Source organism: Nerophis lumbriciformis, linkage group LG31, assembly GCF_033978685.3.
Source record: "Nerophis lumbriciformis linkage group LG31, RoL_Nlum_v2.1, whole genome shotgun sequence".
Lineage (NCBI taxonomy): Eukaryota > Metazoa > Chordata > Actinopteri > Syngnathiformes > Syngnathidae > Nerophis > Nerophis lumbriciformis.
In genome coordinates this window covers 24,926,498-24,945,056 of record NC_084578.2, presented here as the reverse complement: position 1 = coordinate 24,945,056, position 18,559 = coordinate 24,926,498, and the positions used below count along the sequence as shown (strand labels likewise).

General features: G+C 41.8%; 1 protein-coding gene across 1 annotated transcript in view; it reads right to left on the bottom strand.

The window, feature by feature from the left end:
• Positions 1–17,812: 17,812 nt before the first annotated feature.
• LOC133574262 (inactive dipeptidyl peptidase 10-like) overlaps positions 17,813–18,559 on the bottom strand; it is a 167,617-nt gene continuing 166,870 nt past the window's right edge. Inside the window, exon 26 of the mRNA XM_061926364.1 lies at positions 17,813–18,183. Within this exon, the coding sequence (XP_061782348.1) occupies positions 17,915–18,183 (269 nt within the window). The 3' untranslated portion in view covers positions 17,813–17,914. The remainder of the gene's footprint in view (positions 18,184–18,559) is intronic.

Genomic DNA, 18,559 nt, shown 5'->3' with positions numbered 1-18,559 from the left:
GCAGCTGTAATTTCCACCTACTTCTATGGCTGCTAAGCGTGCGTTCCCTACAGCCGACACGTCAAGCTCCTGGAGTCTTTCCACATCAGACGACTCCAGCAGAACCTCTCTCCGTAGGTGGGATGAGGTGACTTACGTTGAGATCAGAAGAAGTGCAGGGATTACACCTCCGTCGTCAACTCCGCTGGCTGGGCCATGTCATCAGAATGGCCGCCAAACGTCTGCCTCGCCGAGCTCTGTAAGGCCAACTCGCCAGAGGTCGCCTGAGAGTGGGAGGCCAGAAGAAACGCTGCAAGGACCATGTCAAGGCCACCCTCAAACGTTGCAACATCCCCTTCAGCGGGCTGGAAACCCTTACAGCCAACAGAGATATCTGGCGAGCCGCCTGCATCGAAGGCATGTTGCACTTCGACAAGGAGTACGATCGCACTGCTGCTGGACGTCGTGCTCAGAGATACCAGCAGTGTCCGACCTGCATTCGAAGGTGTCGCTCACGCATTGCACTCCTCAGCCACCCTCAGAGGAGCCACAGAAACAACCATTAGAGACAGAGAAGAGGATCTTGTCAGCTACTGACGTTCAACAGTGAATGAGTTAATAATAATAATAGACTTAGACTTAGACTTCCTTTTTATTGTCATTCAAATTTAAACTTTACTATACTTTAATATATTTATATATTACATTGTACTGTATTAACAATATTTCTACACTACACTGTACTGCATAAACAATATTACTACACTCAATGGCATACACATCATCATTATGCTACACTCTACTGCACTACCAAAATTATTGCACTACATTGTACTAAAACAACATTACTACACCACACTGAACTGCAGTGTTTTTCACCCATAGGGCCGCCAAAAAATATAGTTTTTCTCAGCTGTGGTCCGTATGGGCCGCAGTGGTACTCAGATGTAATACACCTTGTCACCACTTGTGGCAGTAATGACAATCTCAAACAAAAATCTGGAGCAAAAGTCATAGAATAGTTTCTTATACAGAAAAAAGATGGCTAAAGTGGTGAATATGGGTTTTCATTTGCACTTTAATGAGTGAGAGAAGAGTGGATCGTGAGATTGACAGGCGGATCGGTGCGGCGTCTTCAGTAATGCGGACGCTGTATCGATCCGTTGTGGTGAAGAAGGAGCTGAGCCGGAAGGCAAAGCTCTCAATTTACCGGTCGATCTACGTTCCCATCCTCACCTATGGTCATGAGCTTTGGGTTATGACCGAAAGGACAAGATCACGGGTACAAGCGGCCGAAATGAGTTTCCTCCGCCGGGTGGCGGGGCTCTCCCTTAGAGATAGGGTGAGAAGCTCTGCCATCCGGGAGGAGCTCAAAGTAAAGCCGCTGCTCCTCCACATCGAGAGGAGCCAGATGAGGTGGTTCGGGCATCTGGTCAGGATGCCACCCGAACGCCTCCCTAGGGAGGTGTTTAGGGCACGTCCGACTGGTAGGAGGCCGCGGGGAAGACCCAGGACACATTGGGAAGACTATGTCTCCCGGCTGGCCTGGGAACGCCTCGGGGTCCCACAGGAAGAGCTGGACGAAGTGGCTGGGGAGAGGGAAGTCTGGGCTTCCCTGCTTAGGCTGCTGCCCCCGCGACCCGACCTCGGATAAGCGGAAGAAGATGGATGGATGGATGGATGGATGGATGGACTTTAATTTTATTGACATTTTAGTTAAAAAACATATTTGTTATTAATTTAGTTTATTTATTTTAGTACAACATAGTTGTATTATAATTTACTTTTTATGCAGTATATTTGGTTAGTACTTATTTTCTTAATCAGGCTGACCGAAGCCTAAAGTTTGTGTGTTAAACAAATAATAATCTTTGTGATTAAAACATGTTTTCTTATCATTTGACAAGGTTGTTAACTGCAAGTAGGTTAGATATAATTATTAAATATGATAAAAGCCAAGAGTAAGATGATTATTTCGGTGTTAATATTTGAACGGGCCCCAGGGCCCTCTGTCGTTGAAAAGTTGTGCCCTGGCCTCATTACACTACACTGCATTACCAAAAATACTTCACTACACGGTTCAAAAAACATTACTATGCTACAATACATTACTACACTGTACGTTATAACCGATATTATTTAGTTAGCTTTTTGGGACTTAGTTTTTGTGGTGAACCAGCTTACATCTGAGAGCCTTCATGGGTTTGAAGTACTTTATAGTTACTGTAGTTCAGGACTATTCAACTACATAATGAAGAGTACCGCAGTTTCAGGAGCCCAAGGGCTCAGGGATATTGAAATGTGGATGTTTTGTCAGAAAGTGCCTCAGCAGGTTATATTTCTTTGAGATTGCGTTTACTTAAGTGCAAAGTAATGACTTCAGGTTTCACACTGCACTGTAAATGAATCCATTATTCTGACTTCGCTACTCGTTACTAGGGTGTGGAGCGAGTTAACAGTATGAAGAAAAAATAGCTCCAGTTTTTGTTGAGGATTCATGTTCCTTATTTGGAATTATTTTCTTTCTTTAGATTTATTTATTTAACTTCTTCCTTCATTTAGGTTTGTAAAACTGAAAATATAAACATAAAATAAACATTAAAGTATAACGTCCAGTAGAGATGCGCGGATAGGCAATTTATCTCATCCGCAACCGCGTCAGAAAGTCGTCATCCATCCGCCATCCACCCGATGTAACGTTTGATCAAAACTGCATCCGCCCGCCATCCGCCCGTTGTTATATATCTAATATTAATTAAAAAAAAAAAAAAAGGGTGAAAACTACGCGAATTGCACCTTGTGCAGACAAAATTTTTCGATCGGACACGGAGGAATTAGCGATGTAAAAGACCACGTTGGGACAAAAAAACACAAGTCTAATGCCGTTGCTAGCGATACAAGTGGAAAACTTTCAACGTTTTTCGTCGCCCAAACAGATTCTTTGGATGTGATAAATGCCGAAGTTTTATTTACGGAGGCAATAATTGAGCATGGACTTCCAATCGCACTGGCTGATCACATGGGACAGTTAATAATGTAATGCAACCTTTAAAAATCATTACGCGGTGATCGCGATCCCAAAAATAAACTTTTCTTGCATGATAATGTCCAGAAAATTTCGCTTTATATTACTATAGAGTCCTTTTAACGAATGAGTTTGATGGTTTATCACAAACCTTAAATGAAATTCCATGGCCACCGTCCTGCTGTCTATATCAACCAGGGTGAGCCCCACCCCTTTCGTGAGCGCACTGTGCGCGGAGTGACCCCTGTTACGCGCCCCCGGCAACAGGGGTGGCAAGCAGGTAAGCTGCGCGGGCGGAGCGCGCGGAGTGACCCCTGTTACGAGCCCCCGGCCACGGGGGTGGCGGGCAGGTAAGCTGCTTGCCTGCTGCGCGTGACGCCGGCCGCGGCGAAAGCGGACGAGGCGGGGTGTCGGTGCGGTGGGCGCGGTAGTGACCCTGGACGTGCGTCGGGCCCTTCTCGCGGATCGCCTCAGCTACGGCTCCCGGTGGGGCCCTCTCGGGGGAAGGGGCCTCGGTCCCGGACCCCGGCGAGGCGTCCCTTCTCCGCTCCGTAAAAGTGTCCATCTCTTTTCTTTTTTTTTCTTCTGTTGTGGCATATGCTGCAGGTGCCTGCTCGTTTTTCGTATGTGGGTAACAACATTTAACTATGTATATATATTTCCCAATTGGTTTAACTGCCACCCGCAAAAAAACAAACAAAAAAAAAAAAAAAAAAAAAAAAATCTAATTAATCCGCCCGACCCGACCCGCGAGCGGATAAAATCGTATTTTTTTTAATTTCATCCGCCCGATCCGCGGATAATCCGCGGACTCCGCGGTTGTGTCCGCAAACCGCGCATCTCTAACGTCCAGTGTGTATTTTACATGAATAATGCCCATTGTGTCTTGTGTATTTTTATTAAAATAGAAGGTTTAGTTTTAATATATTCACACAATAAACTACAAATGTTTACACATATAGAAATTACACATTATTCAAACAACAAACATCGTATGTGACTTATCACTATTTGCGCTGTCGCCCTCTACTGGTCAAATTTAACACTAGATGTATGAACAGAGTTTTGATCGTTTCTATCAGACAAAAAACAACATGACCACGAATAGAAAATACATCACAAAGTCAACTATTTCAATCCAAAACAAACAAAATATTTTTAAGCACAAATTACATGAAGCTTACATGCTGGGATTTCTACCATTGTTGCTGCTTGTCTGGATCAATCAATCAATCATCAATCAATCTTTATTTATATAGCCCTAAATCACAAGTGTCTCAAAGGGCTGCACAAGCCACAACGACATCCTCGGTACAAAGCCCACATACGGGCAAGGAAAAACTCACCCCAGTGGGACGTCGATGTGAATGACTATGAGAAACCTTGGAGAGGACCGCATATGTGGGTAACCCCCCCCCTCTAGGGGAGACCGAAAGCAATGGATGTCGAGTGGGTCTGACATAATATTGTGAGAGTCCAGTCCATAGTGGATCCAACATAATAGTAAGAGTCCAGTCCATAGTGGGGCCAGCAGGACACCATCCCGAGCGGAGACGGGTCAGCAGCGCAGAGATGTTCCCAGCCGATGCACAGGCGAGCGGTCCACCCCGGGTCCCGACTCTGGACAGCCAGCACTTCATCCATGGCCACCGGACCTGTGCCCCCCCCCCCCCTCAAGGAAAAGGGGAGCAGAGGAGAAAAGAAAAGAAACGGCAGATCAACTGGTCTAACAGGGGGGCTATTTAAAGGCTAGAGTATACAAATGAGTTTTAAGATGGGACTTAAATGCTTCTACTGAGGTAGCATCTCTAATTGTTACCGGGAGGGCATTCCATAGTACTGGAGCCCGAATAGAAAACGCTCTATAGCCCGCAGACTTTTTTTCAATGTGTCCATTACTTAAAACAGTGGTGTCCAAAGTGTGGCCCGGGGTCCAGTTTCGGCCCACCGCTTGTTTTTTATTGGCCCTCGGCAGATCGTAAAAATGTAATGAGTTCATTATTATCGGGACGTTATTAGTAATGCTGTCAAACCATACACTTTTAATATCAGATTAATCACACTTTTGAAATTGGATTAATCATGATTAATCACAACTACTACTCGCTTGCATGATTTCATATAACTTCACATTTAAATTAAATTAAAAAGGCCTCAAATACTTGGTCACAAATGTAATTTCATTGTTAGAGTCCGTTTACGGTAAAGGAGCAAAATAAACAATGTGATTAAACTGCGTATTTACATGATTAATGCAATGTTTTTTGTGATCGATCGCATGAGGTAACTCGTTATTTGTGACAGCCCTCGTTAGACGACACTTATTTTCTTTGTCACCTACAACACAAAGCTGACTGGGATGTTTTGTTCAGCTAGCTTAGCATATATTGACATACACTGGTTGGCTTTTAGCATCTTTAGCGAACAAAGTGTGTCAACAATGGCCCCCGCAGCCTTTCATTGTACTGAATGCGGCCCTCGTCGGTTAAAGTTTGGACACCATCCATCCATCCATCTTCTTCCGCTTATCCGAGGTCGGGTCGCGGGGGCAGCAGCCTAAGCAGGGAAGCCCAGACTTCCCTCTCCCCAGCCACTTCGTCCAGCTCCTCCCGGGGGATCCCGAGGCGTTCCCAGGCCAGCCGGGAGACATAGTCTTCCCAACGTGTTCTGGGTCTTCCTCGTGGCCTCCTACCGGTCGGACATGCCCTAAACACCTCCTTAGGGAGGCGCTCGGGTGGCATCCTGACCAGATGCCCGAACCACCTCATCTGGCTCCTCTCGATGCGGAGGAGCAGCGGCTTTACTTTAAGCTCCCCCCGGATGACAGAGCTTCTCACCCTATCTCTAAGGGAGAGCCCCGCCACCCGGCGGAGGAAACTCATTTCGGCCGCTTGTACCCGTGATCTTGTCCTTTCGGTCATAACCCAAAGCTCATGACCATAGGTGAGGATGGGAACGTAGATCGACCGGTAAATTGAGAGCTTTGCCTTCCGGCTCAGCTCCTTCTTCACCACAACGGATCGATACAGCGTCCGCATTACTGAAGACGCCGCACCGATCCGCCTGTCGATCTCACGATCCACTCTTCCCTCACTCGTGAACAAGACTCCGAGGTACTTGAACTCCTCCACTTGGGGCAAGATCTCCTCCCCAACCCGGAGATGGCACTCCACCCTTTTCCGGGCGAGAACCATGGACTCGGACTTGGAGGTGCTGATTCTCATCCCAGTCGCTTCACACTCGGCTGCGAACCGATCCAGTGAGAGCTGAAGATCCTGGCCAGATGAAGCCATCAGGACCAAATCATCTGCAAAAAGCAGAGACCTAATCCTGCAGCCACCAAACCGGATCCCCTCAACGCCTTGACTGCGCCTAGAAATTCTGTCCATAAAAGTTATGAACAGAATCGGTGACAAAGGGCAGCCTTGGTGGAGTCCAACCCTCACCGGAAACGTGTCCGACTTACTGCCGGCAATGCGAACCAAGCTCTGACACTGATCATACAGGGAGCGGACCGCCACAATCAGACAGTCCGAAACCCCATACTCTCTGAGCACTCCCCACAGGACTTCCCGAGGGACACGGTCGAATGCCTTCTCCAAGTCCACAAAGCACATGTAGACTGGTTGGGCAAACTCCCATGCACCCTCAAGGACCCTGCCGAGAGTATAGAGCTGGTCCACAGTTCCACGACCAGGACGAAAAAAGTTTGGACACCCCTGGCTTAAAAGGTCCGCCAGAAAACAATGACTTGAGCACTTGCTTGGGGTAGAACATTCATACTTTGTTGTCCAGTTGTTGTTAAAAGTCAGATTTTTGCAATTTATTTAGATTTTCGTTCCAGGGTTGAATGAGTAGTACCTTATTGGAAGGTACTACTCATTGTCACTGTGAAGCAGTAGTGCTTCACAGTGAAGCACTACTGCTGCTTCACTGTGACACATATGCCTCACTGTTGCCCCCTGCAGAGTGGCGGGAGTACTGCCTACATGATCAACCCAAGTTTTAATGGTTCCATCAAGCCTATTTGGGTGATGTTCGGCAGGCCGCAGGCCAAATGAAAAGCTTTGGTTTTTGAAGAAGTGTTTTGGATGAAAGGAGTCTTCAACATACAATACAAGTTTTGTTGTCTCCATAAACGTGTGCGAATGAATAGAACATGTAATATTTCTGAATATCTGACAGTTAAGTGCAGTATTTTGTTCAAGGAAGTGACTTTGGTCCAGCAACACAAGGGAACATGTGCAGCAAAAAACACTTAAGTGTAGTATTTTGTGTACTTACTCTGACGTGGTTGTGCACATGAATTTCAGTACATATTGTACATGAATAAATCACAAGTTGTTGTTTTTTGAAACATTAATACTCAAACAACTTTATAGAAAATACAATGTACAGTACTTTTATTTGTTGTTCATGAAAAAAACAATATCAATATTAGGGATGTCCGATAATGGCTTTTTGCCGATATCCGATATTCCGATATTGTCCAACTCTTTAATTACCGATACCGATATCAACCAATACCGATATCAACCGATAACGATATATACAGTCTAGAGATGCGCGGTTTGCGGACACAACCGCGGAGTCCGCGGATTATCCGCGGATCGGGCGGATGAAATTAAAAAAAATAAGATTTTATCCGCTCGCGGGTCGGGTCGGGCGGATTAATTAGATATTTTTTTTATTTTTTTATTTTTATTTTTTTTTTGCGGGTGGCAGTTAAACCAATTGGGAAATATATATACATAGTTAAATGTTGTTACCCACATACGAAAAACGAGCAGGCACCTGCTGCATATGCCACAACAGAAGAAAAAAAAAAAAAGAGATGGACACTTTTACGGAGGGAGAAGGGACGCCTCGCCGGGGTCCGGGACCGAGGCCCCTTCCCCCGAGAGGGCCCCACCGGGAGCCGTAGCTGAGGCGATCCGCGAGAAGGGCCTGACGCAAGTCCAGGGTCACTACCGCGCCCACCGCACCGACACCCCGCCTCGTCCGCTTTCGCCGCGGCCGGCGTCACGCGCAGCAGGTAAGCAGCTTACCTGCCCGCCACCCCCGTGGCCGGGGGCTCGTAACATGGGTCACTCCGCGCGCTCCGCCCGCGCAGCTTACCTGCTTGCCACCCCTGTTGCCGGGGCCGCGTAAAAGGGGTCACTCCGCGCTCAGTGCGCTCACGAAAGGGGTGGGGCTCACCCTGGTTGATATAGAGAGCAGGACAGTGGCCATGGAATTTCATTTAAGGTTTGTGATAAACCATCAAACTCATTCGTTAAAAGGACTCTATAGTAATATAAAGCGAATTTTTCTGGACATTATCATGCAAGAAAAGTTAATTTTTGGGATCGCGATCACCGCGTAATGGTTTTTAAAGGTTGCATTACATTATTAACTGTCCCATGTGATCAGCCAGTGCGATTGGAAGTCCATGCTCAATTATTGCCTCCGTAAATAAAACTTCGGCATTTATCACATCCAAAGAATCTGTTTGGGCGACGAAAAACGTTGAAAGTTTTCCATTTGTATCGCTAGCAACGGCATTAGACTTGTGTTTTTTTGTCCCAACGTGGTCTTTTACATCGCTAATTCCTCCGTGTCCGATCGAAAAATCTTGTCTGCACAAGGTGCAATTCGCGTAGTTTTCACCCTTTTTTTTTTTTTTTATTAATATTAGATATATAACAACGGGCGGATGGCGGGCGGATGTAGTTCTGATCAAACGTTACATCGGGTGGATGGCGGATGGTTGACGACTTTCTGACGCGGTTGCGGATGAGATAAATTGCCTATCCGCGCATCTCTAATACAGTCGTGGAATTAACACATTATTATGCTTAATTTGGACAACCAGGTATGGTGAAGATAAGGTCCTTTTTTTAAAATAATAACAAAACAAAATAAGATAAATAAATTAAAAACATTTTCTTGAATAAAAAGAAAGTAAAACAATATAAAAACAGTTACATTGAAACTAGTAATTAATGAAAATGAGTAAAATTAACTATTAAAGGTTAGTACTATTAGTGGACCAGCAACACGCACAATCATGTGTGCTTGCAGACTGTCTTGATATATATTGATATATAATGTAGGAACCAGAATATTAATAACAGAAAGAAACAACCCTTTTGTGTGAATGAATGTGAATGGAGGAGGGAGGTTTTTTGGGGTGGTGCACTAATTGTAAGTGTATCTTGTGTTTTTTATGTTGATTTGATTTAAAAAAAAAAAAAAAACGATACCGATAATAAAAAAAAAAACCGATACCGATCATTTCCGATATTACATTTTAAAGCATTTATCGGCCGATAATATCGGCATGCCGATATTATCGGACATCTCTAATCAATATTAATGTACTGATACATGAAGTGCTCTCCTACTTCAAGGAGTGTAACGGTACACCATCATTCCTTACTTTTAAGGTCACAGATTCATTTTATTGGCACAGTAGGAGAACACATATAAACAGCTGTAATGCTTTTTCAAATGAAACATACAATACTGAAAACTGCTAGCAGGTGAAATGATCAAATACAATTATTTGAAAATAATGAAATAATTTACATGTTTTAAGTCAAGTTCAATGATGCAGACAAATACAACAATAAGAGTGAGAAAAGTGCGAATACTATTTGTAGTGAAATGTGTTATTGGTTGGGGTACATAAGTAATGGTATTACTTTGTAGTCTTGTTCTCCATCTCCCCTGAACAATGGTAGCACGCTGCATTCATCTTCTGCACCAAACCAAGTGTGGCCAAATTACAGCTCGCGGAATTTCATTTTGGCCCGTGAGACATCACAAGTTTATTAAGAAATCGAACTGTTGGGGTGCCTTCAACTTCATTTTAAAAGTCTGACAGTATAATTGCCGCTATTTTGTCACTCTCTTGTGGAGATTGAGAAAAATTCAGGTGAATGACCATTAACTGCGCATAGAAGTGGCCACAGCACATAATCTTTACATATGACCCAATCCAAACAACCTTTCCCACTCATGGCACAAATAAACGAACACAAAAAGTGAACACACATGGTCACACATAACACAGCTTGCTCACTGAACTTTGTAGATTTTATTTAAAAAAAATCCAACCTCAACACATAATTCAAAAGTACACCCATTTAAAATCCCCTGCAAAGCATGATGGGAAAAACACAGAACACTCGTCACACTTTTTCATGTTTGACGCTTTTTAGCTGCTTGATATTTTTGATTGATTATAAAACTTAAAAGAGGTCATCACGGAAGTAAACAAGATAGGAAGCATATATATATATATATATATATATATATATATATATATATATATATATATATATATATATATATATATATATATATATATATATATATATATATATATATATATATATATACACACATATATATATATATATATATATATATATATATATATATATATATATATATATATATATATATATATATATATATACATACATATATACGATATATACGATACAATTCGATCTCAACTCTGTACACTGCTGCTGGAATTTGAATTTTCCTGAGGAAACTCTCCTGAAGGAATCAATAAAGTACTATCTATCTATCTATCTATCTATCTATCTATCTATCTATCTATCTATATGTATATACATACATATATACATACATGTATATGTACATATATATGAATAATATGTGTATATATATATATATATATATATATATATATATATATGCGGTTGGTTTTCGGCACCCTGCCAAATTCTTTTAGCCCAACTCGGCACCCAAGTCAAAATGTTTGGACATACCTGCACTAAACCTTAATCACATATAGTTTTCAAGCTTTAGTTTCTCCTTGGCACTATTGTTGTGCCTCACTCCTGTTCACCAAAGACTGGACTATACTTTACAGCAGAGTGTCTTTTTTGATGTACACCAGAATTCGGTTTTTAATAACAATTTTTGCCATGATTTTGACTCAGTTTTCGTATAACCGTCTTGGTTATCGTACGACTAAACATAGCACGTGCCAAACTAGTCTTTTTGTGTCCAGACAAATAATTTAATATCTTTACTTTTTCACATGTAATACGACTGCAAAATGCTCCATCATGGCACCAAAGAAAGTTGTGTGTGCCAGCACTTGGATAAAGAAGGTGAGAAACACTATTGAATTAAAAAGAATAACTAGTAGAAGAGTACGAAGGTACCTTTATCCTCCTCCTTTACCTTTCAATAAGGATGTCATATGTTCATTTATACATTTCATTAATCATTGATATGAATTGTATTTCACATTGTTTTCTGCATTTAAAACTATAATAATTAGCTATAATATGTGTTTTGGCTGTCTGGAACAAATTAATTGGATTTACATTATTTCTTATGGGGAAAAAAAAGTTCCCATATGATTTGTCTAACCTTTTGGAGCATATTACTAATAAAAAGTATGGTTGTCCTGATCCGATATCACAAAAAAAAAAAAACAAGTATGGGATTATATGTACTTGCATGTAAAATGTGTAATATAAGCTCCAAAACAAGCAGTCCTGCAGCGTGTTTATTTGTGCATAGCTGGACAGCCAGTTAACATCTAAATGTCCTCCAATAAGCACAGAAGGTTGTTTTTTGTGTGTTTTAGTCGAGTTCTTACAAAAGGTAAACATTGTAGGTTAAAGGCGACAAAGAGCTAGCAGTTACACAACCGCTGAGCACACAATGGCACACAAGCTAGACATATGTAATACATGTCCTTCATTGAACAATAGTGCAGTCTTAAACAACATTTTTATCAATATAAACAAGAATCAAATAGTTATACTGTAGTTACATAATACTTATACATACAAAGTCTCCAATGGGGAAAGCATAATAGAAAGTATTCAGTAACAAACGTCTCAGCAAGATTCAACTTACTGCATCATGATCTTAAAGGGGAACTGCACTTTCTTTTTAAAGATTTGCCTATCCTTCACAATCATTATGAGACGAAAAGACAAAAGGTTTTTGTTTTTTTGCATTCTCCAATGTAAAAATTGGCTCGTTCTTGGTGGCTAGCAATGCAGCTAATCGGAGCAATCAATTCTACCTCCAAATCACTTTAAAAATACATTCATAAACCATCATCAATACTTAATTTACGTTCCGTAACCTGTATAATAACCAAGCTGTAGCGACATTGTTATTGTAAGAGCGAACACTGAGGAACTTTTTCTAGCGTAGTAACACATCGGCGGGCTTTGGTATTAGTCAAAAAAGGTAACTACCGTATTTTCCGCACTATAAGGCGCACCTAAAAACCACAAATTTTCTCAAAAGCTGACAGTGCGCCTTATAACCCGGTGCGCTTTATATATGGATAAATATTAAGATTCATTTTCATAAAGTTTAGGTCTCGCAACTACGGTAAACAGCCGCCATCTTTTTTCCCCGTAGAAGAAGCGCGCGGTGCATGCTGGGATATGTGACGTTTCATTTCCATTTGTGTGTTTATGTAAAGACCCCAAAATGGCTCCTATTAAGTGTGTTGTCTGTCTAATTATAAATAATGCAGACGAGGCGTGTTAACTGAGTTCTCAACGTTTACTCACAGCGTGCTCATAACCACATTCTAACTCCCAGCATACAACAACGCTTCTCAGGGCTACCGCGCATGCTCGTAACTATCGTTGCATGCTGGGTAGTGTAGTTGTTATATTTGCTAGCTCATAACAGCACATTGAGAGACACGCTTACGCGCTTAATTCAATACTCGCCGTCATTCCGGGTGGATTGACAAAAGACCTCCAGCCGCTAGATATTGGTGTCAACAGGGCATTCGAAGCTAGACTGCTAACTGCGTGGGAACAGTGGATGACGAAGAAGCGCGCGGTACATGCTGGGATATGTGACGTTTCATTTCCATTTGTGTGTTTATGTAAAGACCCCAAAATGGCTCCTATTAAGTGTGTTGTCTGTCTAATTATAAATAATGCAGACGAGGCGTGTTAACTGAGTTCTCAACGTTTACTCACAGCGTGCTCATAACCACATTCTAACTGCCAGCATACAACGCTTCTCAGGGCTACCGCGCATGCTTGTAACTATCGTTGCATGCTGGGTAGTGTAGTTGTTATATTTGCTAGCTCATAACAGCACATTGAGAGACACGCTTACGCGCTTAATTCAATACTCGCCGTCATTCCGGGTGGATTGACAAAAGACCTCCAGCCGCTAGATATTGGTGTCAACAGGGCATTCGAAGCTAGACTGCTAACTGCGTGGGAACAATGGATGACAGAAGGCGAACACACCTTCACTAAGACGAGGAGGCAGCGCCAGACGACGCCAACATCTGCCAGTGGATCGTAAATTTGCCCAACTTTTCACTTCGGACACCGAAGACGAAGGATTTACGAATGAAGAATAACTTCAGAAAGTGAGCGCTATGTTTATTTTGTGTGTTGTGACATTAACGTTCGAGCAACATTATGTTGCTATTGCTCTGCACTATTTTGAATTTTACTATGTTTGTGATTGCACATTTGCGTACATTTTGGGAGTGAACAGAGTTGTTAGAACGCTGGTTTTTAATATATTATTAAAGTTTGACTGACCTATCTGACTGTTTTTTTGTCATTCCCTTTAGCGCAGCGTAGGCGCGGCTTATAGTCCGGGGCGGCTTATTGGTGGACAAAGTTATGAAATATGCCATTCATTGAAGGTGCGGCTAATAATCCGGTGCGCCTTATAGTGCGGAAAATACGGTACAGAAAGGAACAAGCTAGCTTAACAAAACGTGTTTGAGTTTGTAATGCACAACACAATCTGTACTGACTATTACAGTATCTGTAAAGTATTAGCCCACAGTTCATGTTTTGTTTATACAAAGCTAGCCAGACAGTGTATGTACCATAGTTGTAATAACATGCATGACATGCTGCGTGTGTCATGATCAATATAAAGTGTGACTCACTCAATGGACAGTTGTCTCTTTGTCCAGCTGGTCGGGGACGTTTATTCTGTTTTTTTTGGGGTAAGCACGCCATTTATGTCAAACTAGCTTGTCTCCAAATTCCACATTTGCAGCTTCGAGTCGCTTTCACCTCACTCTCTCGACTTCCGTCCGCTCCAACGTCTCACTCTATTGTGTGCTCACTTCTGGAAGCAGCAGTTCATCCTCAGTTCATTCAGGTTAAAAAAAATAAGGTTGTGAATCCTCATTTGCCCAAAAATAGTCTCTTTGTTGTTCGTTAGCAAGTCTGCCATGATTAGAACACACACAAGCGTTTTGTATCCGGAAGCAGGAACAAACATTGTCGGATGTGCGTTGCTATGGAAACGGAAATCAATGCGCGTAAGAAATCAGTCCCATAAATGATTAAAATGATCAAAATACAAATAAATAAATATTGAACATATAACATAGTGTTATGAACGTGTCTTTTACGACATTATTTGGTTATTTGAAGGCCCCATCATTCAAGTCTTTTTTTTTATCATCTTTAAAATCCTAATAAAAAAAATATGTGTTCTTGTCTCTCATGACGATTGTGAACGATCGGCAAAATTCCAAGAAAATGCAGTTCCCCTTGTGATTTTTTTTTTTATTCAAAACCCTTTATTGTGGTGTATGAACATGTTATGGATAATTTGGCGTACATCTTTCTCCACGGTCACTTTTTCAACCTGTTTTTTTGAGTCTGTCTGCAAGCTGGCCGTTTGTGGAGGCATTCCCAGATTGCGACTTAAACCAAGCCCTCCACTTTTAAAAAGTATCACATTTATCTTTGAAAAATTTTACACTTTTTTGAATATATATATATATATATATCTATATATATATCTTAAATTTGTCACCGCTATTTTTTTATAGATACAGTAAAAATATAGTTTAAAAATGTCATAGGTCAGTTCGATCAGACTCGCTGCAGAAAAAAAAAGCTGCTTTGCAGGATTTACGTCACTGCATGCTGCACGTCAGTGTTATTATGTGCATGCCAAGATTATATGAAAATAATAATTCATCCTACCTTTATTTGTGTTTCCTCATTGCCTAAATGAGGGAAGGCGCTCATCTCCCACTGGTTGTGAGCCAGACGTAATGTCCAAATAAGGACATCCAGCTCGCCTCGTGGGCTACAAGATGACATCATCTTGTAGCCACTGCAAAAAGAGGGATCCAAAACTGTATGCAAGCTTACGCTTAAGTGCATGAACTTTATGATTTCATACTTTGACATTGTTTAACACGAGAATCCAACTTTGTGGCAGCATGCAAAAGTCAGAAAACACAAATTTCATTATAAGTCCCCTCTAACTTTATGAATTATTGTGACCATTAGATGTCACTAAAAACAATTACGACTCCATTGCAACCTAAAGACAGCATAAATCTATTCCAGACGGTTAATGATCAATAGGTTGTACCGACCATTGTTTTGGGTTGGACTAAATTCACTTTATCTAACCTTTTCTAACATTTCACACTACTAAATAATAAAAGTATATAAATATGTACAATGATTCCTGCTGATATTATATCGGATTTGTATCGTTATCGGCTAATACTCAAGGCTTCAATATTGGAAGCAAAACGCTCACATGTTTGTTTAGCGAGTGTAAACACTATAAAGGTGTACAATACATATGTTCTGCACCCATAAATCCAACAAGGACTGCAGTACGTGTACCGTTACACTCCTACTGATTCCAAATAAGTGCAATTCCTCTAAAATCATCCACTAGTATTTATTGAATAAAACCCTGGATAGTACAGAAGTGTTATGTAGACGTGTACAATGCCTTATAAGCTTCAACATACTGTACAATATTTGCTGGCAGCAGTAGTTTTGTGTCATGTAAACCAACTCAGGTGTTTGAGACAAAGCGTTGCAGACTTTTTAGCGGTTTGAAAAAAAAAGATGAAACTGCTGTCTGGTCACCATTAAATTGTGATATTAAGATAATAAATACTGTACATATGCATATGTTTTATCTTGATATGTTGTTTCATTAACATTCAAAAGTGATGCATAAGATTTCTACATGAAAAACATTAGTATTCTAGACAAAACAACATCACATACACTGGAAGTAATAGGATGGGAGTTTTGCAGTATGGATACAATGTCTACAAAGTCAGCTTGTGTACATTGTTTGTACAGTACCATACAGCACATTGTGTCCATAAATAAATTTTTGAAATGTCCACAACCAGAGAAAGATGAGATATGGGGGTCAATTGATTTGACATCCACTTTACTTTCTATTATGATTTTCTTTCTGCCATTATTTTTTTTTTCCTTACGATGAGTTTCGAAATGTCACAAATGTTCTTGTCGTGTGTGACATGGTGTTGGATTTGTTGCGCTATAAAAGCGATATACATCTAATACATTATTTGTATTATTAAATAAATAGCTAAATAATTAACAAACAGTCAGCATGGTACACTTACTGTACCTCATAGGACCAACTGCAGTACCAGTAGAGTATAAATGAGTATTTACTGTACCGTATTTTCCGCACTATAAGGCGCACCGGGTTATTAGCCGCACCTTCTATGAATTACATATTTCATAATTTTGTCCACCAATAAGCCGCCCCGGACTATAAGCCGCGCCTACGCTGCGCTAAAGTGAATGTCAAAAAAACGCTGCGCTAAAGTGAATGTCAAAAAAACAGTCAGATAGTTCAGTCAAACTTTAATAATATATTGAAAACCAGCGTTCTAACAACTCTGTCCCAAAATGTACGCAAATGTGCAATCACAAACATAGTAAAATTCAAAATGGTGTAGAGCAATAGTAACATAATGTTGCTCGAACGTTAATGTCACAACACACAAAATAAACATAGCGCTCACCTTCTGAAGTTATTCTTCATTCGTAAATCCTTCGAATTCTTCGTCTTCGGTGTCCGAATTGAAAAGTTGCGCAAGCGTGGTATCCAAAATGGCCGGTTCCGTCTCGTCGAAGTCATCGGGAGTCAGTGTCGCTGTTGTTCTGTGAATCCTGCCTTCCGGAAAGCTCGGACCACAGTTGTGACCGAAATATCTGCCCAGGCATTTACGATCCACTGGCAAATGTTGGCGTATGTCGTCCGGCGCTGTCTGCCCGTCTTAGTGAAGGTGTGTTCGCCTTCGGAGCTGTGTGAAAAAAGCCACCCGGCCTCTTCGCGTAAACTTCCCTTAACCACTCGCTCATCTTTTCTTCATCCATCCATCCCTTCGAGTTAGCTTTTATGATGACGCCGGCTGGAAAGGTCTCTTTTGGCAAGGTCTTCCTTTTGAATATCACCATGGGTGGAAGTTAGCATGGCAAGCTAGAACCACAGTGAAGGATGACTTCTCATTCCCTGTGGTGCGAATATTCACCATACGTGCTCCCGTTCCACAGTGCGGTTCACAGGAATATCAGTTGCTGTGAAATACGGTAGTAATCCGTGTGCGGATGGAGAGATTGCGTCTTTTTATAAACCGGATCCTTTTCGCTTAGTAGGAGCCATTTTGTGGTCTTTACAGATGTAAACAGGAAATGAAACGTACGGTGATATCCGCGCGTTTTTTCTTCTTCTTCCGGGGGCGGGCGGTAGCTTACAGTAGAAGAAGAAGCGCTTCCTGTTCTATGGGGGCGGGTGCTTACCTTGGCGGTTGCTTGCGTAGAAGAAGAAGCGCTTCCTGTTCTACCGGGAAAAAAGATGGCGGCTGTTTACCGAAGTTGCGAGATCGAAACTTTATGAAAATGAATCGTAATAAAGCGCACCGGGTTATAAGGCGCACTGTTAGCTTTTGAGAAAATTTGTGGTTTTTAGGTGCGCCTTATAGTGCTGAAAATACGGTAAGTAGTATCCTACTAATTAAGGTTCATTGCTTATATTCCTCTTACCGTTCAGGTGGGAAGAAGACGGCACGGAATGCAGGGACGTAGTTTTAGCTCTATTTATTAATATTTACAATAGTATGGAGTGTGAATCTAATCCAAAATGTGTATGTGTGTGACTATGTGTAGCGATTATCTGATGAGTGTTACCAGGAGTGTTGAGCGAGGGGCGTAAGTCCAAGGGGGCAAGGCAAGCTCGGAGATCCAGAGACAGGCAGGAGCGAGGTGTCAAAGTCCGTTTCCAGGCGGGAGGTCGAGATCCAAAGAGGCAGCCAGGGGAACCAGAGGGAATACGGGGAGACAAGACACACATCTCATCGTCAGGGGAACGGAGGAATGCTGTAGAACGACACGGGAACACGAGACAAATGAAACACGGAGGAGGAAAAAACACAGAGAGAGAAAGCATAGAGCTTTATACGAGTTGGCTTACTGTACGAAACAGGAAACTACGTTCTGGCCCAGAACGCAGGTCTGCTCTGGCTTAAGAAGCCCAGGGAGCTCATCAGTGACAGGTGTGTTGAATGCTTACTGATTGCCGATTGAATGCAGACGCCTGCTGCAACCGGAGTGGCGCGCTGGAGTGCGCTCGGGCCGTGACAATTCTAAAGTGCATAAAAAGTGATTTGCTGTATTGTGTCTTTGTAAAGATACAAGTTTTTCCTATGTTTAAGAAGACATTGAACGCCTCAATGATGTGTTCTTTTGCATTTGT